Source organism: Aricia agestis, chromosome Z (genome assembly GCF_905147365.1).
Source record: "Aricia agestis chromosome Z, ilAriAges1.1, whole genome shotgun sequence".
NCBI classification, from domain to species: Eukaryota; Metazoa; Arthropoda; class Insecta; order Lepidoptera; family Lycaenidae; genus Aricia; species Aricia agestis.
In genome coordinates this window covers 4,293,128-4,316,062 of record NC_056428.1, presented here as the reverse complement: position 1 = coordinate 4,316,062, position 22,935 = coordinate 4,293,128, and the positions used below count along the sequence as shown (strand labels likewise).

At 37.0% G+C, this 22,935-nt stretch overlaps 1 protein-coding gene across 1 annotated transcript; it reads right to left on the bottom strand.

The window, feature by feature from the left end:
• Positions 1-3,676: 3,676 nt before the first annotated feature.
• Positions 3,677-20,076, bottom strand: LOC121738386 (opsin-3-like). The gene is made up of 9 exons (XM_042130397.1): positions 19,918-20,076; positions 19,476-19,667; positions 15,122-15,337; positions 14,279-14,409; positions 12,423-12,562; positions 8,821-8,928; positions 7,973-8,055; positions 5,194-5,295; positions 3,677-4,407 (listed from the first exon to the last, which is right to left on the bottom strand). The coding sequence occupies exons 1-9, from the start codon at positions 19,965-19,967 to the stop codon at positions 4,293-4,295; spliced, it is 1,137 nt and encodes a 378-aa protein (XP_041986331.1). The 5' UTR covers positions 19,968-20,076; the 3' UTR covers positions 3,677-4,292.
• Between the last annotated feature and the right edge of the window lie 2,859 nt (positions 20,077-22,935).

Below are 22,935 nucleotides of genomic sequence, written 5' to 3'. Positions count from 1 at the left end.
ATTTTTTGGGTCTTTGAAAAATCCGGATTTTTAAATTTCAAAATCCGGATTTTCGGTTTTTTCGAATAGTAGATAAAATTATGAAGTAGAAGTTTTTAATTAATATAAAATTAATTTAAATGTATCGTGTAATATCTGACATACAAATTCACATTTGTTTAAAGGCGCTATCACAACTTTGCGTTGTCTACACGTACCAAAGTCGGAATTTCGTATGTCTTATATTCCATTGTGTAGTTATTTGGTGGTTGTAATTACATTTCTTTACATTTTTAATTTTATTTAAAAGAAATAAGGACATATAAATTATCATTGTTTACGTAAACAATGCTGATTTGTGATTATGTCTAATTAAATAAAGGAATATAGTAAGTTTATAATATAACGAAATGTTGATTTAAAGTTTAAATTATTATTTTAAGTTATTATTCTGTGCAATAGCCTAAATATAAATATACTATCCAACTGCTGGGCAAAGGCGCCGCCCGAATCTTTCACTTATCTTGCTCCAATCGGCAGTTTTTAAAGTCTTCGCAATCCTTGGTTCCTCATTGGTAAATGGTAACGTAACCGCTGACGAGTTGGCTAGTAAGGAAAAAATAGAATCCTTGCCAGAAACCTAACTGGACAATGAAAGCTCAACAAGCACCTTTACAGGATAGGTGTTAATAGCATTACGATCTGCAGATTCTGTGACACACCTATTCACTCACCTTCTACTTGATTCTACTCCTCTACTACAGAGCAAAAACTCTCCTAATTTACTAAAGAGGAAAATTGTGGCACAAATCCCAATCACATTGTTAAATTGCTGCTTATCAATTTCACACTGGGTTGGGGACGGTACACTAATATGAAGGAACACAATTAGATCCTCAAGGATCGCCGTAACGTCAGGATTACAGTGATCTGCCTTCGGAGGAAAAAAAAAACACCTCCAGAGCATAGCGCTATCTTTAGATATCCACTCAGTCGATATGCAGCCTAGATTTATGCAGACAACGTGACCAGCCCAATGCCACTTTAGCTTGGCCGTCTTGATTCCTACGTCTCTGATTCTAGTTTGGGAGCACATTAAGTTTTTTTTGTTTTGTTGAGATTTGAGCTCTATTGCTCTTTGGCAGACCCCCAGTTGGAATTTTTGTAAATCGTAAATCGGCCAATGATAGAGTTTGCGCATCGTTGGTTATGACGAGTGAAATACACATATCAACAAGTCTGCGCTTCAGGGAGATTGGTAAGTCACCATTCTTCATGGACCAGTTTTTCTGCCTTTCTGTCGTCATAAGAAACTATAGGTCTGCCAGGATCTGATGGCAAATTTGGATGGCAGATTTTCAAAAAATATCCGTGACCATCGGATAAATTTTTATATTTGCACGTTCACACACAGAATCAGCCGGTATAAGGAAAAAAAGGATCAAAATGTTTTATTCCAATTACCCCGGTATTGCTAGAGTCAATTCCAATTCTCACTTTTTGCCATCAGATTCTCGTAGAACTATAATTGGCCCAAGTACAGGTACTCGTTGACATAGTGAATTCCTTGCTCGTCTACCTCGACCGTACGTCTCGTACTGTAGATCATTGTGTCTTTGTAAGTTTTTTGAAAGTTCCACTTTTTTGTAAGTTCCACCTCTAGGCTTTTTTGTAAGTTCCACCTCTTTTTTGTAAGTTCCACCTCTAGGCTTGCAGATCTTGGAGTATAATTTGATGATGTGCGGCTGACGGATGTAGGCGCAAAAATTACGAAGTCGTCGATAAAGCGGAGGTTGCTTAGAATTTTCTTGTTAACTAAAATTTAACATTTTTAAATACATAGTTAAAAAAATCAAGGTATTTAATTAAGTTGGTAATAATATTTGAAGTACCAGATACTGTTTCTCTTCCTTTTTACACCCATGTGAAAATCGCTAACTTATGAAAAATTATAATTTTTTAAGACGTTTTATTTTGCACTTTTAAAATGAATGTTAAGTAAAGAAATAATAAGAAAATAACTCGCATCTAAAGCTGTTTATCAAAAATATTCTAAAAATTACAAAAAATCCGGATTATCCGGATAATCCGGATTTGAGGATGAAAAAAACCGAAAATCCGGATTTTTTTCAAAATACGTTTTTTGCAATCCCTAGCAGGGACGGGTAGTGGGGACAAGTAGCTATTGTTAGATTAGTAATCACTTAATTAGACCGTCGTTATTGCCAAATCGTGATCAGACGGTGAAAAGTCATTGGTAGATATTATGCAGTGATATGCTACAATGCATTGAATTACTGCAACTACTTACTACACTGTTTTCACGCTAGACGGCAGCACAAGCACACACAGTAAACAAAAAGGTTCGTTCTAGTTTCGACGTTTGACAACGTTTCTACCTTATTGTGGTTTCTACTTTCTACCAATATTCTGATATGACGTGTGCGGTGTGCAACACGTCGGATCTTGGTGGTATCATTTAAGTACTGTAGATACCCATGGGCGTACCCACTACCCAGGTTCTGGGCCAGCGGGGGCAAATCAGATGTTTATAAGCTAGGTGTTTATAAAGAATAAAAAAGTAATAATTTTTAGTCGTAAAAATATTGTTTTGCAAACAAATGGCAAAAATTCGTTTTTTTTAATTTTTATAGATAAAAGTACTAGATAATATACTTAGTAGGGACATCAACATGATCCAGGGGGCGGGGGGGGGTCAGCTGCCCCCCCCTCGGTACGCCCATGACTGTACCTATGTGCTAGTAGCGCCCTCTTTTCTGTAGAATGCCTTTGCGTAATCGTTACCTATTCCCTATTGTGCCCTCCAATTTTGCTTAGCAGTCTTAAAGTTATGCGCACTGTGCAGCCTTTAGGTGGCCATATTGTGTTTGACGCTCTCGTGAATCGGAACTATTGGAAATCCTGACGCAGTAATTTCGCCTAGTTAGAAAAATAGGCGCTCAATATTGACTCCTTCGAGTTCGTTCGCTCTTTTCATTCTTTATAAATGTTTGCATAATTAGAGCCGTTTCATTTCCGATCTGAATGCCCCGGCCTGTTGAAAAACCGGTGTTAGCTTGTTAGCACTTTTTTCATATTGCTGAGTTGGTTAAAGGATTCCAATGAGTAGGTACTTTTTTTTAAACAACAAATGTGTGTGTCTTTGCAAATAAATGATTACGATGATTATTATGATAGAACTCAATCTAGAATCTAGATTAGGAGGCATCAATTAGTTTCGTTCGGGTCCATTTTAAGAAATGAAATGGCCTTCGCGGTCTACACATTTTATAAAAAAATATTAATTAAACATAGGTGATTATGGAGATTACAAAGGTATTTATTTAGATATCATTTTTGTTGCTAATTATCTCTGAAGTTTGGAGTGAAATTGGTGCAAGCTATTGATATTTAATCCTGGTGATGTTCATCAGTAAGTCGAGACCGAAATTTATTTTTAAAGAAATTCATCTTCGAAAATGCTTGAAAATGCTTTGGGAAATGGACCGCGGTCCGCCATTTGGTGACCTAGATTATAGGGTTCTAATCTTAATTCTAGATCTGTAGAATGCCTTATAGCTTAGGTAGGCCGGGGCATAATATTTAAATTAGGTAGGCTAGGAGCGGAGGCTAAAAAAAAGAGGATTTATATAGTTCTTAATTTTTTTGTGCTCGGAAGTCAGAAGGGAAACAAAACTCAACATTTTCATGTTATTTATTCTGCAGTTAATAGTATAATACAATTTTTATCGAGGCCCATTGTCCATTATTGCTTTGCCTTAGTCGTCGGTATCGTTGTTTTTTTTTGTATTTTTTAATTCAGCTATAAAAAAAGATATAAAAATATTTCGAGTCCGTTTAACTTGCCGCGTCGTATAAAATTGTTCGTCATATCAAACTATAAACTATAATATCTGTTTGTCCTTGAAAGAGCGCATTTTTAGTGTCTACTTATCTACTGAGTACGGTATGATCTATTAACTAGGTAAATTTTTTTTAGATTTTTCTTTAGTCGTCGTATTGTAGAGGTCTGTCCTAAAACTGTCGTGTCTCAAGCGAGCGCTTGCTCTAATCATCTCTAACGTTACTTTGTAAAAGAGTGATTGGCGTTTAGTCAACACGTTTTATTAATCGCTTTCTTAATAATCGTAGAACAAAAATGTACGGAATTGGCATAAGCATTCGACAATATGAAGTCGATATTCGACTCATGTCATGATTCCATACATTTAGATCGGCGATTCTATAAAGAAATTATTAATAATAATAAAACGTGTTGGCTAGGGGCTTTGGTCATGTTTATCTAGAACGGTCTATGCTTCAGCGGTAGGGTGTTGTGTTTGCGAGGTGGCTGTGCTCGAGCTGGACGCGGTGTCGGGGACCTTCTCCCGGACTCCAAGCCACGGGAGACGCTTCGTTAGCTCCGCCCTGGAAATGTGAAGTTGGGTTGAGTATTATATTGTTAACAAATATTTTAGCACACTAAGGACCTGTTTCCTGATAAGTGTCGGATAGGCTATCCGCAACTTATCTAACATATAGAGTATGGAGCATCTGTCAGATAAGTTGTATATCCGGCAATTATCAGGAAGTGGTGAAACAGGCCAGACATGTGATCAAATACGCAAATTCGCCAAGTGTGGCACTGACATTTGCCTATTTGTGCAAAGTTAATTGCTGGCATTTGCCTATTTGTGCAAAGTTTGCTCAAACTTTGAAGCCCATGTTTGGCGCCGGCTATAGAGCAACAGTATATAAAATATACAGTCAAGAAGGGCATGGATAGGTATTGGATTCCTAATGTAGGTTTCGATAACTCAAAATATGGTCATCAGGGTTCTGACAAACTTTTCTACTCTTGATAATTCTGTAGCTTGCACTTATTTATAAAATATACGCTACTTGCAACAAATATATTGTTTTAAATGGTGCAGCAGTTTTTGACACATTTTTGGTAATAAATTAGATTTTATCTCTAATAGCTCTAAAGGTAAAATTATTTATCTTCCCTAAAATCGCAAATTTTGAACCCGAAACAAAATTCTATGATATGGACTATGGAGGCTTCTATAATATTCAGATATAGCATTGGCCTAGCAGGTAGCTAGAGTCCTGATTTTGAAATACGAAATCGGGACTCAATCGAAGTATCAAACTTGAAGAAATTCGTAGGTAGTTCAAAACGGTGTTGCAGAATTTGGTAGTAATACTAACCGGTACTTGGGATGGTTAATGGCGTACACCCATGGGTCGATGCAGGAGACGGTCTTGGCGCACACCGCCGGCACCATCGTCGCCACCGGCGTCAGAATACTCCTGGGGAGTCGTCATGATGGTTATAATATTATGATGTTGATGGAATAGGTATGCGTGGAGACCGCAAAGGAAGATTTTCCGACCGAGCAAGGTGTTACATGTTATGTTCGGTCAGGCCGATGGACGTGTATATGGACGTTTGTTACTCTTTCACGCAAAAACTCTGAACGGATTTTAATGAAACTTTGCGATAATATAGCTTATACATCAGAATAATATAAATAGGCTACAATTTTAACCGACTTTCAAAATGGAGGAGGTGTTATGTTCGCTTTTTTATGTTCAACGATTACTCTGCCGTTTGTAAACCGATTTTCAAATTTTTTATTTTGGTGTATAGGTAGTCATCCCATTTTGGTACCATATTCATAAAAGTGGTGACTTGGTGAAGGAATCCATAAGTAATCGAGGGAACTCCTCAAACTTTATATGGAAACATGTTGTTACTTCGGTTTCGTGAGCAGTATATTCTAAGCATAATATGCTATCAACAAGTAAGATTTTGCACCAAGGTATACCATGGTTCAGAAGGTGCTGAGAGAACTCCTGACTCTTTATAGATACAAGTTTTTCTTTATATTTAAAACGTCATTTAACGGCGTCGTCGTAATTTCACATACGGTCAGGGTGGCCAGTTCCGATAATACCTATATCGCAAAATCGCAAATAAATAAACAGCCTACCAAAGCGATTTTTATCGTCAAGTGTTCTTTATTTTGAATATTCGATACGGCCAATAGCAAGGGCGTCGCAGCCGATAGCGCAGGGGGGGGGGGGGGGCAAGTTAACTTTACCTACTACAATTCATACTTTTCTCATTCTCTATGAATGAGAAAAGTAGGTATGAATAATTGTAGGTAAAGTCGACAGCACATGAAGCTTTTCACTTGTACTACGAGCCTTACATCTATGATCTACAGCGATTGTAATAACAACAGTATCTTATAGTACTATATACATATTATATAATATTCTGTGACAGTACAGAGTTCAATGTATAAAGCTACGCGAGCACGAGCTCTTGACTATGCAATAAAAAACTTGTAAATCTACACTACTATTATAAAGAGGAAAGATTTCATTGTTTGTTTGTTTGTCTTGAATAGGCTCCGAAACTACTGGACCGATTTGAAAGATTCTTTTACCATTGGAATCCTACATTAATTCTGCTGAACATAGGCTAAATTTTATTTTGGAAAAAAATAGGGTTCCGTAAGATATTTGGGATTTTCGGACGCAAGGTGTAAAAAATCAACCAGAAATGTTACTTTTTTCGCGTACGCTGCCTAAACTATAAAAATAGAATCATAATAGGATGCGCGATGGAAGGGCGTGAAAACATTTTATTAAGCCCCCGAAGGGGTGCGAATAAAGAGTTGGAATCAATCGTGAAAATAATTCAATTGCGAGCACCCGGGGAAAGGAAGTGTTGGATTTTCCTCAGCTCATTTTGGTAATTTGTAAAGGATTGCGAAAGATTTGAAAAATTGCCATTATTTCGGAGTAATCTTTATGGTGCTTTTAAAGTCAGTTTTCGAGGGTATGGGATTTTTTGGCTTCATCTAAGGCCTAAGCGGGTTGTTGGATTTTATTTTAGAAGGTAGATCGTAGCTCCATATTATTACTATAATATTATAAATGCAAGCGTGGGTCTGTCTGTCTGTCTGTTACCTCTTCACGTCTAAACAGCTGAACCGATTTTGATGGAATTTGGTATGGAAATACTTTGAGTCCGATAAGGACATAGGATACTTTTTATCCCGGGAAAATGTACGGTTCCCACACGATAAAATAATTTTGGCGCAACGGAGTTGCGGGAGTGATCTAGTATCATTATAATGATATTCGTCTTGGTTGTAAAAGTGCACCAACTGCGATGTAACTAATGTCATGACATTTTAGTTGCCTACATCGCAGTCGGTTTTTAACCAACTTTTTTAAGGGAAGGTTACGTCTTGTTTTTTGGTTATTTGTTATTTGGTGTAATATTTGTTTTCCATGGGAGAGCCATGCTTCGGCACGAATGGGCCGGCTCGACCGGAGCAATACCACGGGTTCACAGAAAACCGGTGTGAAACAGCGCTTGCGCTGTGTTTCGCCGAGTGAGTGAGTTTACCGGAGGCCTAATCCCCTACCCTTTTCCCTTCCCTACCCTCCCCTATTACCCTATTCCCTCTTAAAGGGCCGACAATGCACCTGCAGCTCTTCTGATGCTACGAGTGTCCATGGGCGACGGAAGTTGCTTTCCATCAGGTGACCCGTTTGCTCGTTTGCCCCCTTATTTTATTAAAAAAAATATTATGTTTTGTAAATATTGATTTTTATTTAACTAAAACATTACTATATTTTATTATATGTTATTATATTTATTCCTCTATGATATTATTAATAAAATATAGTATTAAATAAATATATTATAATAAAATATATATAATACTAGCTGTCCCGGTGAACTTCGTGTCACTTTAAAACCTTCCCTGGAATTCTACGAATATTTTAAGACTAAAATCAGCCCAATCCGTTCAGCCGTTTTCGAGTTTTAGCGCGACTAACACATTTGAAAATCCATTTTTATATATATAGATTTAATAAATAATATTATATATTATTATTATTTTTAATAGGTATTATATTATATTTACGTGGAAAATGTAAAAGAATCGTAAAATGATTTTACCTGTCACCAAAAGCCCCGACCAGTGTGACGAAGGCGTACGGCGTCCACGCGCACACAAACAGGAAGAAAATGGTAAACGCGACCTAGGAAATAAAAATTGTTAAGTATATCCATCTCCATTGGTAATATCAGTATAGTGCGACAAGGCTTTAGGAAAAAAGGAATTAACGCCGCCCTAATGTAAAAACGCAATTTTTGACAGTCCTCCTTTACCTGCACGTTTAAAGCATTGTCGCCTATGTTATCACACTGTAGATAGATATTATAAGTCTGGAGGATAGTTAGGATAGATAGATAGGAGTCCTAATGCTTCAGATTCTGGAAAAAATTATCCTAGTTTTGCCTGCTTCATTAACTATGAACAACTGCGTTAGCTTCAGCCATACTAATATTACAAATGCGAAAGTGTGTCTGTTATTGTCAGTCTGTCTGCCTGTCCGTCTGTCTGTAACCTTTGAATCCCGGGAAAGGATATAAGATACTTTTATTCCGACAAAATGTACGGTTCCCGATAAATGATTTTTAGCGCAACGACGTTGTGGGCTAGGTTATAATATTAGTAACAATGATGTTTTATTAATAGAATATCATAGATTAGTAATGATTCTAATGTCACATCAGCCGGATTTATATTTTTAATGAGTAATAGCACAGTATAGCAATATGACATATAATATTGCTATACTGTGGTAATAGGCCACTTTAATTTCGCCACCCCATGTACGAACTCTACCGCCATCGTAGGACACTGCCACCCACCTAGGACGCCGCCTGCCGCCTATAGGCTATGGCCTATACGGCCTGTACATAAATCCAGAGCTGATTTACATAGATGACTCTCAGCGAACCTTGGCTATCCGTATCTCAACGCTGGCGCCGCCGTCGTCCTTGTTCGAGAGTGACTTGACGTTCATCTTCTTGGCCTGCTCGCGAAGCATCTTCTCGTGAGTGCGGACCTGGCCAAAAATAATACTTTATAGGTTTTAATTTAATATAGTGTGTGTTTCAAAATTCTTACAGTGAATTGGGCGATTTGATGATTTGATTGGCTACTGAAAATTAATTAGCGGGGCCTATCATAGTAATTGTTCTAAGCTTGCCCAAGAGCAGATTTTTTTCTACACACCTTTCGTATTTTGGTCAAGACGGTTGTTATACAGCTAACCAATAATAAGAAGGTAAAATCTTCGCTTTTAATGGAAATTACAGATAGAAATAATCGGCAAAGTGTAAGTCGGACTAGCGCAGGAAGGGTTCCGTACCGTTATAGGACACAAATAGACCAAAAATTGTATTTTTTGTATGGGAGCCCCCTTTAAATATTAATTTTATTTTGTTTTTAGTATTTGTTGTTATAGCGGCAACAGACAATACACAATCTGAAAACTTCGAAAGTCTAGTTAAAGCGGTTCCTGAGACACAGCCTGGAGACAGACCGACAGACAGACAGACGGACAGACAACGAAATCTTAGTAATGGGGTCCCGTTTTTACCCTTTGGCTACGGAACCTTAAAAACGACTTTTTGTTTATGATTTGAATACAGAATACCAAATCCTTAGTCCCATCCAAATCTGTTTTTTAAATACACTTTAGTTAAGTCTGGATCGCCCCTATAATTCTTTTTGGACGTTTTTTGTCCTGAGGCCGAGTCCCTTGTGAAACGTCTGTTCCAGTCAGTGATTTAACTAAACATTAATCCACTGAATTAAAAGGAAATGGAATTTTAAACTTTCCTTAAAGGTCTGTCTAGTAAATCGGTACTAAGCAGGACGTACGGAAACACTAAACACTAAGTTTAAAAAGGAACTATTTCTTTGTTTAACATTGTTTGTAATAAATTTTACTCCGAAACTATACTGGACGCCGGACGGATTTTGAAAGAGAAAATCAAGCAAGTTTAAAGTTAAGATCTACTTACTCTTACTACCAGTATAATAAATAATTATAATATGTTTACCAACAAAAAAAGCTAAGAAGAAAGTAAAATGTGTACTACACTACACTAAATCTTACGTAAAAAAATCTTTAAGAGAACAATTAAAACACACCAAAGGCACATATTTTCTGAAGTTGTCGGGGAAATTTTTGGGGTAAAAATGTAAGCGGGTAAGCGGATTGTGAGATTAGGGGATGCTTTGAGCGCGGCCTGCAAATGAGAGCTCCCGTTAGATATGAGATGAAATCCAATAGTAGGTGTTTTAATATACCTAAAGGCTACTCAGATTAAGTGGCACTTAATTTGAGTATCGAGACAGCCTTTAGTTGATATTAGCAATGAAATTATATACGATTTATCCATTTGGGAATTTACGAATCACGGTGCCATATGACATACAAATTAACTATTTGAAAGACAGCAAGATGTAGCAGTACATTTTTCAAAACTTAATACTATGACAAAGATTAAAATGGTCAAACTATTAACAATATTGCTTTAGTTCAACGCCTCCGTGGTCTAGTGGTATAGAGCGCGGCTCTTGACTCGGGAGGTCGTGGGTTCGATTCCCGCGTTGGAAACATGTTATTTCCAAGTTTGGTTAGGACAATGCAGGCTGATTACCTGATTGTCTGACAAGTAAGATGATCCATGCGTCGGATGGGCATGTAAAAAGTCGGTCCTGCGCCTGATCTCTCGCCGGTCGTGTCGGTCTGCCGTCACACTGGGTTATGAGAGTAAAGGAATAGAGAGTGCTCTTGTGTAGTGCGCACACACTTGGGCACTATAAAATTACTCCTGCGTAGCTGGCCTGGTTTCAATGAAACCGGCCACCGTCACCGACACCGGTGTGGGAGCTATTATTATTATTATTATGTTTTAATTCTAAATCTCTCGGTTCTCACCGGCAAACTAGTATGTACGGGCCGAAGCCAAGTACATACCAGGTAAGTACTTAAAAATTAAATATTTAAATTGTTAGTATGAATGGACGAAGGTGTGTCAGGCGAAGGGTGATGTGCTGTATGATCAGGTTGTGATATTATGTGTGATGTATGAATGTGTGAATTTGGTTGTGTTTGTGGAGTATGTAATGTTGTTAGCTCATCATCTGTTTGTAAAAACTTTCTTACTATACGACAAGTGTTTAATATTACAGCTTTTTGCATTAAATAGACTAAATTATGGGGTAGTTGAAGGGTATCAAGAGACTTAAATAGCTGAATAGGGATTACACCTGTAGTAGATAATACTATTGGTACTATTGTTACCTTTTGCAGGTTCCAGAGGCGGGCTATTTCGTCTTTAAGTTCAATATATTTTGTGAATTTTTCAGCTATTGTACTTTGTAAGTTATGAGTGTTAGGTATGGCTATGTCGATAAGATATGCAGTTTTGTTTATTTTATCTACTACTGTAATATCTGGTCTGTTGTAATGTATAGTTCTGTCAGTAAGTATAGTTCGGTCAAAATAGATTTTGGTGGCGGCATTATCTAGTATAGTTTGAGGCTTATATTTGTAATATGGTTCTAGGTCAGCAATAAAATTTCGTTGTTGGGCGAGGCTCTGATGCATTATACTTGCAACTTGGTCATGTCGGTGTTTATAGTCAGTCTGTACGATTGTTCTGCAAGCTCCTGTAATGTGTTGGATGGTTTCCGGGCAACTATGGCATTTTCTGCAACTGTCTGTCGTAAGGGTCTTAGTAATGTATCGTTGGTAGTTCCTTGTTTCTATTGTTTGGTCTTGTATTGCAATTATAAATCCTTCAGTCTCCGGGAAGAGATCTCCACGACTCAGCCACGTGTTCGATGCTTCCTTGTCCACATTGGTTTGGCAAAGGTCGTGCAGATGTCTACCATGGAGAGCTTTTTTAGCCCATTCGGAAAGTTTGGTTTTATCATCAGTTATTTTATGTTTGTTGCTATGTAAATCCTGTAAATTGAGAGGTGTAAAATTATTATCATTTGTAACTATTGCTTTATGTATTGTAGAAAGTTCTGATCTAGTTAAGAAATACTGCTTTAAATTTAAGATCTGTCTGTTATGTAGGTTTACAATATCAATGATGCCTCTTCCACCATCTTTTCTTGGCAACGTCAGTCTCTGTATGCATGATCTTGGATGGTGTTTACGGTACTTGGTCATCGTTGTATTAATTTTTCTTTGTATTCCTATGAGTTCTGTTTTGTTCCAGTTAATTATGCCAAAAGAATAGGTCAATATTGGGATAGCAAATGTGTTTATGGCTTTTATCATATTTCTAGAGTATAACTTAGATTTCAGTATTGTGTTAAGCCGATGTTGAAAGTTTTGTTTTAATTTACATTTAGTATCTTTAGATAGAATTTGTTGAGACTGATGGTAACCTAAATATTTATATGTTTCTCCTTCGTCAAGAGGTTCTATTCGTTCCCCAGATTGTAGTGTGTATGAGTGTAGATATATTTTTCCCGCCCTAACAGAATTTATTTAACAATAATTCTCTGTACCACAGGTGACATACTCACAGCGCCAAACAGCAGCGCGTAGTAGTAGCACAGTATGAAGACTGGGAGGAAGTAGTTCCATATGCAGCACACCAGCACGAACATCCGCGTGGCATAGTCCTCGGTCAGGTAGTCGAAGGAGCACGTCGTCAGGAAACCCTCTGGAATAATGAGTACGAGTTCTTGTCAGAAGTCGCCTCGAAGAAGTTAACTATGTTCCACGCGTAAGTGCATTTAGTGCACCCCATACTTATCTTATATCCTTAAACGAGCAAATCTTGTATATATATATAATTGGAATCTCGGAATCGGCTCCAACGATTTTCCCGAAATTTAGTATATATTTAAAATAAAATTTAATATAGTAGGGTTTCGGGGGCGATAAATCGATCTAGCTAGGAATCATTTTCAGAAAATGTCATTTTATTCGTGTTTTATCGAATACCGAGCAAAGCTCGATCAAATAGCTAGTTTATATTATACTACTATTCCCCATCCTTGTTTATATTATCCGTATTTCCTTTTAAAAGGCCGGCAACGCACCTGCAGCTCTTCTGATGTCGCGAGTGTCCATGGGTGACGGTAGTTGCTTTCCATCAGGTGACTCGTTTGCTCGAATGCCCCCTTATTTCATAAAAAAATATATGTTGAGAGGAAAGGACATAGGAAAGTTTTTATTGCCGAAAATGTATAGTTTATCCACGATAAACGAATTTCGACGCAAACGAGTTGCGAGCGTTCTATCTAGATTCTAGTTTCTTATTATAATTACTCGGAATATTTGTGGCACCTGATGCCAAATATTCCGGGATTTTTTCGGGGATTATTTATGGCATCAACAGCGTATCTCAAGTTGTGGCAAATACGATCAAAGAGAATGTAAACTACATAGCAACTACGACGCAATGCCATAGTAATCGTAGCACAAATCGTAGGCGCCTACGACTACGGCGTAGAGATGCTACGAAGTGCTACGAAAGTATTATCTTATAATATAAAAATGAGTAGCTGAATGTGTTGCTAAGCGCAAAACTCGAGAACGGCTGAACGGATTGGGCTGATTTTAGTCTTGAAATATTCGTAGAAGTCCAGGGAAGGTTATAAAGTGACCTGTGATACGAAGTTCACCGGGACAGCGACGGGAGTCGCTGAATGTGTTGCTAAGCGCAAAACTCGAGAACGGCTGAACGGATTGGGCTGATTTTAGTCTTGAAATATTCGTAGTCCAGGGAAGGTTATAAAGTGACCTGTGATACGAAGTTCACCGGGACAGCTAGTCTATAATATAAAAATGAGTCGCTGAATGTGTTGCTAAGCGCAAAACTCGAGAACGGTTGGACCGATTTCGCTAATTCTTTTTTTAAAATATTCCTTGAAGTACGAGGATGGTTCTTACGGAGAGAAAAATTCTAAAAAATAAATTAATTTCCTGAAGTCTAAAAACAACACTTTTTAGTCTTAAAATATTCGTAGAAGTCCAGGGAAGGTTTTAAAGTGACACGAAGTTCACCGGGACAGCTAGTTATTTAATATTTATTATTACCGTAATATTATTACTTGTGCCAGTTTTGTTTATTGCTTATTTAGTACTTACTAATTGCAAAGAAATAGAGAGTGCCCTTGTGTACTGCGCAGTGCGCACACAATTGGGCACTATAAATTTACTCTTGCGTCGCAGGCCTGGTTTCAATGAAATCAATGTAGGGGGTATTATTATTAATATTCAAATAATCATGTTGGCTTATTTATTACGAAGAACGAGAGAGTGTGTGAGAATGGCTTATTCACATTCACATAGAAGAGCGTGCGGCGCAAGAGCAGGTCACTAATCAAACAATAATAACACCTATCGTCTCAGTTCTTAGGTCGTATATTACCTGGCACGAACTTGCCCCACACTTGGATGGCGGGTAGTATAGTGAAGGGCAGCGACCACACCCACGTCATCACTATCAGCGCCAGCGCCTGCGACTTCGTCACACGACCGTCGAGGGGACATGAGATGGTTCTGAATAGACAGGTAAGCATTCATATTATAAGCGTTTGGGCGAGTCGAAGGTTAATAAAGTTTATATTAACCTTTGACTAAATATAATAAAATAAAAATAAATAAAAAATATGAAAAAATGTAACATAGTAGGTCAATAATTATATTATAAGAACTTAATAGATGTTGATATCTTAGCGCCACAGATTCGTAAACACCTTTATAATAATAATATAAAACAAGAAGATTAAAGATATAATATCTACGTCTGTCGCATTAAGTGTTCGATACTAAACAATTTGATAATAAACAAATAAAAAACTTGAGAGGTGTCACGGGACACCCGAATGGAACGAAGTTATTTCTTATGTTCAAAAAACCTGTATACACAATATTATACACTCAAAAAAATTAAATAAAAAACCCATCTATTGACGCCCAGGAATACTAACTATATATATATATATATATATACCAGGAATACTATCAACGCCTTCTGCCCCTACCATGCAGGTACTAATAAAAAAGTGTCGAGTTTAAATATCGTTCTGTCTAGCCTCCTTTACGCCTAACGCGTGATTAATAACTTCGTTCTAACTACAGCCGAACACATTATACCCTCTTTTTTGGAAGTCGGTCAAAAAGTTACAGATTAGAATCTTCAACTTTTTGACCGACTTCACAATTTAAAAAATGTAATTTTCCGTTCAGCTAAAACAAAAAAAAAACTCACTTGTATCTATCGTACGCGATTACCGCATTCGTGATGGCGCCCCCGAAGCCTGATATAGAGCCGAGGATCGCGTACACGTTACACACCGCCTGGTACCCGATGATGTGGTGGTGGTACGAGTTTAACACGAAGATCGGCATCTCCAGCATCATCATCACGTCAAACACCGCCAGGTTGATCACGAACATATTGCTGGGGCTACGCAGGGCTTTGGACCTGAACGAATGAATGAAATGTCCCATCGAAGAAATTAACTCATAGGCAGTTGAGGGACTTACGTCACGTGGTCGAATTATGTCAATTCAGTGTTAGGCCGCGTTCAGATGACACGCGTCGACAACGCGCAGGACCCGCACACGCGTAGTGCCCGCATTACACCCGCGCTTGCCACGCGCACGCCTCGCGCACCTCCAGCGCACGCATAAACTACTAGTGACTGGACTACTTCGTTCAGTAGAATAGCCACAGCGCGGGCGCAAGGCATGTGCAGCGCGTATGCAGGGTGAGCGCGAGGCGGGTGCGGGGCGGGCGCGTGGCGTACGCGGGTGGAATTCAATAAATGCAATTTGAGATCTATTGATGTGCCTAAAGACTCAAATAAGATCAACAAATTTCAAAGCGAGTTTGACGCGGGTGCAGAAGCGCGTGGCGTGGGCGGGGCGGTCGCGTGTCGTCTGAACACGGCCTTAGCTGTGATCTGTCGGTAAGGTTTGACATGATCAAATTACGCATGTCCGTCAAGTGCCTCTGAATCAATTTCTTCGAATGAACTTTATTGTGCAGAAACATAGTTAAACACACATATAGGTATTAAATAACCAGATTGTAAAAAGCGGCCTTATTACTAAATAGTAAATAACAATTTCTGAAATAGGTATTTCGAGGTACAAAAACTGAAACAGCGTATTCAGAATATGATCATAGCCGACATTAAATAATAAAAAAAAACTGAAGAATTACGAAGTTCCAATTATTCAAATTTAAATTTTAGATCTTCGATCATTTCCGCATTAATTCAGTTTTATTTTTCGTGGTAAGTAAATTTAATATTTTTATTCACCAAACGCGCAGTAATAGGGTAAAACGCCGATTTTATTATTGGAACTTTTAGAGTTTACAGTTAATTTCATTATAAGTTATTGGCATTACTAGTATTTCTAAACAAATGACAAAGATAAATTTATATACTTAGGTACCCTAGGTATTACTAAATAGTGGTATAATAACAATAATTATTTAATTATATTAATATTTTTGTAGGTAATCTTAATATAATTATATTCTTTATATATTTCCGAGATAAAAACGGACCATGACATAGTTTCAAGTTTCCGCGAACAGATAAATTCTTCCTGAAATTCCTTCGCGATCAACGTTGGAATATTTAAATAATTCCACAATCAAATTTTGTAACGCTCCGGATTTAAAAATGGAACGCGCAATTTACACGAATAATAATTTTGAGTTTAAGCTTTTAGATGGCTTTTAGTGAATCCGTTAATATTTTAAGAAATTATTATTTTACATTTACGTTTTATCGAAACTAAGGGTAGTGTTCTCTAAGAAAATACTGTTGATAGTTAATCTAATATCTCTCTATCGTATCATTTCATTATTTTTATAAACTGCTGAATCCCCAAAATGTAAGTAAAATTGGTCCTTTTAAAAACTTATTTTCTTTCTTCTCTTTTAAATACGTTTAACAGTATAAGATAAGTCAAGATGTTATGATAATAATCTAAGCACAAGAAAGGAATTATGGCCTAAACTTGGTCTAAACGTGAAAACACGTACCATACCTTCTTTACCCTACATAATTTCTTTACATTTCACTTGTATTACCACTTGTATTATCAGAGATGTTGATTGCGTATTTCCTTCTTTTTTTTTCCCCTTGCGGTCCTATCTATATATATAAAACTCAAAGGTGACTGACTGATTGACATAGTGATCTATCAACGCACAGCCCAAACCACTGGGCGGATCGGGCTGAAATTTGGCATGCAGGTAGATGTTATGGCGTAGGCATCCGCTAAGAAAGGATTTTGATAAATTCCAACCCCAAGGGGTTCAAATAGGGGATAAAAGTTTGTATATAATAATAATACTTCTTAACGCGAGCAAAGCCGCGGGCAACAGCTCGTACAATATAATTTGGTCGTGTTATGTCAAATCCAGCCGATAGATTACGAACAACATTGAACTACTACTATCAGAGAAGTTGATTTCTATGCAGATGGGAGACTAAGTAATTTCAAACTTGTTTCAAACCCATACGACCGATCACAGCTAACATTGAATTGACGTAAGCCGACCACATAACGTAGGTCCGTCAACTGCCTAGGAATTAACTTCCTCCACCATAATTAATAACGTTTCGAAATAATTCACGCAATATATTTTTATATCATCGGATGATCCACTTGAACAAAGTTGTCGACACAAATACGAAGTTGGCGGGAAGTTTTTACAGAACGAGCGGCGAACTGCGATGAACATTGAAAACGTTTTTCAAGTAAGCGGCGAAGTTTGCCGCTGACACTTAGCGACGAGCTGTTTAGATATGGCGATAAATATAAACAATTCCAGAGTTTCGGAGAGGAAAGAAACTAATTTGACAATAGAATTAGGTATAGCGACTAAAGTTTAAAAGAATTCTTAATATCGTAAGTATCGTCTAATAATGTCTTTGTAGATTAACCAGAAATAATGTGAGAGTATAATGCTTGCACGAATGGTATATACATGTTCTCACATAAACCCGAAACAATTGATTTTATTGAATTTCACCGAGTGAATGAGGTAGATAACTAAGGTAAGTTGTGTTTAGTATCTACTACAGTTTGGTAGATTTCAAGCCCCTTGAAATAATATACTTAGGTAATATAATGTAATGCACCATCGAAATTGATTCCTAGGCAGTTGACCCATCGAGAAAACAGACCAACGTCATTTGGTCGGATCATGTCAATTCAATGTTAATTGTGATCTGTCGGCTGGGTTTGATGTAACGCGACCAAACTACTGCCTGCCTAGGAATCAATTTCTCTGGTAGTACTATCAGATAAGTTGATTCCAACGCAAATCAGGGACCTAAGTAGTTTGGTCGCGTTACGTCAAACCCAGCTGACAGATCACAATTAACATTGAATTGACATATTCGACTAATTGCATAGGAATCAACTTCCTAGATGGTACAATCGAACATTTTATCGTATTATCGTATTATTAATAACATTCCCAATTTTGAAAATATCTTAGGCAATTTAATCCTTTCAGTGGATTAGGCATAATATCTTGAAAAATTTTGTCAGAATATCAGCAACTCTGGCCTTTTCCTAAACCATCGGGTGGTTTAGAAGTTAATTAAATCACCAAGTGACGGGAAGCTCTCGATCCACTCATTCCACCTGATTACACTCCCACTCACTCACATAAAGGGCACTCAGACATCGCTTATTTTGGACATTCGATTTTTTGTTTGGGTGGTTTAAGATATTAATTTCATAGCTAGTTCTTTAGTAATGACAACTGGAAATTCTCAGATTTCTATTAAAATAAACTTTAGAAATAGACATGCTTATAAGCCTAGAAATCTTGGTAAGTGAAAATAAAATTCTTTAGTCATAGTTCTAAAAAAGCTGATACGACTATTTAGCATAGTTAGGTATTATTCAACAATTTTATTCCTGATTTAAATTGATATATTTTTTTTATGAAATAGGGGGGCAAACGAGCATACGGGTCACCTGATGGAAAGCAACTTCCGTCGCCCATGGACACTCGCAGCATCAGAAGAGCTGCAGGTGCGTTGCCGGCCTTTTAAGATGGAATAGGGTAATAGGGGAGGGTAGGGAAGGAAATAGGGTAGGGGATTGGGCCTCCGGTAAACTCACTCACTCGGCGAAACACAGCGCAAGCGCTGTTTCACGCCGGCTTTCTGAGAGAACGTGGTATTTCTCCGGTCGAGCCGGCCCATTCGTGCCGAAGCATGGCTCTCCCACGTATATATGCTAATATCAATGAACTGGGAGCACTGTATTATTGAACACCGAACATACTTAGCATCTAATAGCGTTTTCGGCATCTGAACAGGTCCCGGGGCACTGTGGGCTGACAGGATCCGAAGTTTAAATTAAGACCAGAAACTACGTAGTTTATGTTCTTAATTTAAATTTCGGCTTTAAAGTTTTCATCTCGTCGGCCCATCCTATCCCGGGGCAGTTCAGATGCCAAAAACGATATGTATTAAGCTGTATTTAATGATGTTCTAAAGTCTAATCCAGTCTGCCTAGCAGCTTGCGCCATCTACTGTATCTATGTAAATAACCATCAATATAAGAGCTATACTCACGTGCTAAAAATCCATATAACGATGCCATTGCCAGTGATGCTGGCAATGAAGAGAATAGTGTAGATGAGTGCCAGACTGTAATGCCAGTACTTGTTGATGGCCGGGTAGCTCCTCCAGTGGTCTTGCACCATGAACTGGTATTCTTCTGGGTAGTTGTAGCCTAGAATGTTCTCTTTAGTTTCTTCTTCGACCCTAGAAGACAATATGTTCGTGTGTTAAATTTATCTCAAATTCATATTTTTAGGATTCCGTACTCAAGTTGGATGTTTTGTCATGTAAAAATAAAATAAATATGAAAGAGAGGCTCCCATCCATCTCGCCCTATACTAATAAATGGTACGGTTGTGTACAAGTCTGACTAACACTAAGCTTTGTTTCGTCTCAGCAAAAAAAAAAAAAACACTTTCGACACTACTCAAGAGGTTTTACTTTTTCAACTTACATCTGAAACGCGTAGGCCATAGGCCCAATGTTCCCTGTAGAATTATCCATTGCCTAATTCTTAATAGTGGTAATTATGCGCCTACTCAAAAACCACCACTATTACATTGGAATAAAGTTGATTTCACTTTGACGAAGTGAGTAGTACGACGTAGGCGGTCGCTTCTCACTTGTACCAACTTGGTACCAGTTGTACCATTATATACAAAGCATTGCATGATTATTAATATTATAATTCAATAAAAATATCATAATAAATTGTAATAAGCTGCACAAATTGAATTATTAATCGAGTTATTGATTAGAATTCCGCAGAAAATGACATTGAACTAAATTTAGTAGGTAAATTATAAATTATTATATTATGATATTAGTTTATTTTCGCTTCTTGATCGGGAAATAATAAAATTATGCGAAAATCGTACATTTTCCGACAGTCAAAAGCCTATGTTCTGCGCTGTGGTTTGCTGTTTATAGTTCTATACTGATCTTATAAAAATCGGCTTAGTAATTTTAATTGCCTTATACAAAATATATTACAATCGGATCTGGAGAAATTACTTACCATTCATCCAGCATAAAGTCAATATTAATTTTAGTAACTAAGAAAAAATAATCTGCGGAACCTCTCGTACAGACCGATTCGGGCTTGGAAAATTTATTAAATTATGAAACTGTGATTCTTAATTCCTCACTATTTGCAATACAACCACTCCGCCGTTCCAAGGAACCAGGTTTTCAGTACTTAATACTTTTATTCAGTTTTTTATTGCAAAAAGAAAAAAAGTAGCAGAAAAACTAAAGGTAACTGAGAAGAAATGTAGAAAGAGTTTATGAAAAGCTGATTTCTGAAAAGACAAGTTGATTCCTACGCCGCAGGTAACTGGAAAAATGTTTACTCTATCGACGCTTTGGAGTTTTGGTGAGTTCTATTTTGAATATGTATTTTGTAATTTAAAAAGAATGTTATATAAAATCTGCACTTTTCAATATTTATACTTAAGTGGTCCCAACTTTTGCAAGTAAGACATACTTATTACTTATTAATTAATTCAAAGACTACAAAGCATAATATTGTATCATATTTTGTTACATGCGCTGTTTAACGTACAGTACATTAACGAATCTTTTGACGCATAGTTTGTTTTAATCAGAAAAGTTTATTAAAAGTTTAAATAATATACACGATACTGTATAATACTATAGTGACTCAACCGTAGGAAAGTTGCTATAGGATATTACCAGGATCTGATCAAAAAGTGAAGTGAAAGACTCTAGCAATACCGGGATAATTGAAATAAAATATTTTGATGAAACATATTCATCCCATTGGATGAATATGTTTCATAGGATATTTTTTGTAAATATGCCATCCAAATTTGCCATCAGATCCTGGTAGACCTATTATAGTTGTTTCCTTAGTAAAGAAGTCTATAGATTTTCAAAATATTTATACCTAAAGTGATCGTATTTTTTTCGAAACTTCCAACTATCCTATGTCCTTTCGGGTTCGGACGATCGTCCGAAATACATACAACCACGCCGGTTTGTCCTTTCGGACAAATCGATTCATAAGTTTAAGGGCGAGGATGTAATAGACAGACAGACACACTTACCCATTTACAATATATGTATTTGAGTAAAACGAAGCTTATAATAATATGCAAGTCTATCAATCATCATTATCGCCACTTATTAGTATTTGTATTAAATATTCCAGAATATTCCGAGCGTAACAACCTAATTACGTGGATGGATCGTATTTACATCCTGAAGTTATATTATTATTACGGGATATTGATCCTAATGTTATCGACATAAGATACGGTCAGGAGTAAAATAAGTTCGAACGTTGGCGTCGCGAGTGACTTTGCCACGGGATATTAAACTCTATATCGTTATATTATAAGACCTTGTTAAAGGTAAAAATATTATGTTGAAACTACGTCGCGAGAGTAATAAGTCAAGCTCGTTACGTCATAGATTGAGGTCGATCTCAGCTAGGGTTGCCACCTTTTTTTTTTGCAAATAAAGTACATCGGCTACTTTAGGTGAGAAAAAAAACGTACACAGTATAAAAATAAAGTACAATTTATAAAATTATCAGTAAGCATAAATAAAAATCAATTCTGTACTTTATTAGTTTCTTTAAAACTCGAGAACGGCTGAACCGCTTTGGCTTATTTTGGTTTTGAAACATTCGTCGAAGCCCAGGGAGGGTTTATGTTGGGAGATAGGTGATAAGAGGTTCATCGGGTCATCTAGTTTGAAATAAAGTATTTTTGCGTACTTTATTATTTTCGTAAAGTACAAAGTACAATTGCCTGAAATAACGTACAATACTTTATAATAAAGTACGGGTGGCAACCCTAAATTCTCAGCGGACGTGGCCGGAATGGCCGATATTTGACAAATTATGTGTAGGTTGTAAAGGCAAAGCTTAGGCTGTTTTTGAGTGGCCATCGTTGGCAATCATTTCGTAAAGTTATGTTTAGTATTTAACAAGACGTCTGGTAATGAAGTTACATTTTATTCAGACGTACACGTACGTGCTAACGCGCGTTTTTGACAATAATATCATTAAAATGTATGTAGTAGTAAACGCGTGTTGTTTGCTTGTCCTTGTGTATTTATTTGAAAATAGATATAAGTATATCAAAATGTGGATTTTCTGTCTCATGAATGGGGATTGTCCATTTTTTTTTTATTTTTGCTCATTACAAAAACATTTCGAGGAATAAGGTCAGTGACCGTTTTTCTGTATATAAACGAAAAAAATACCCATTAGTTACTTATATTTTTGAACAAATATGTTTAACCTTTGTTTGACCTTCAATGGCGTTAAATTAGCAATAAATTCGACCAACATTACGTTTCGAACTTTTGGTAAGCTTCTCGTATCAGCTTTCACATAATCAGAACTTGCATTTGACGAACCAGCCATTATAAATAAGATTGAAAGGAAAAAACATACTGCAGAGGTCAATTATTGACCGCCGATGATGACGTCAGAGCAAAA

Bases quoted from the DNA above. Each gene is read 5' to 3' on its own strand.
- LOC121738386 (XM_042130397.1), bottom strand. From the start codon at position 19,967: ATGGATAATTCTACAGGGAACATTGGGCCTATGGCCTACGCGTTTCAG. The intron at 15,338-19,475 runs GTGAGTATAGCT...TCATTCGTTCAG, and splicing joins GTTATATGGATTTTTAGCAC to GTCCAAAGCCCTGCGTAGCC. The intron at 12,563-14,278 runs GTAATATACGAC...TCATTATTCCAG, and splicing joins GTGGGGCAAGTTCGTGCCAG to AGGGTTTCCTGACGACGTGC.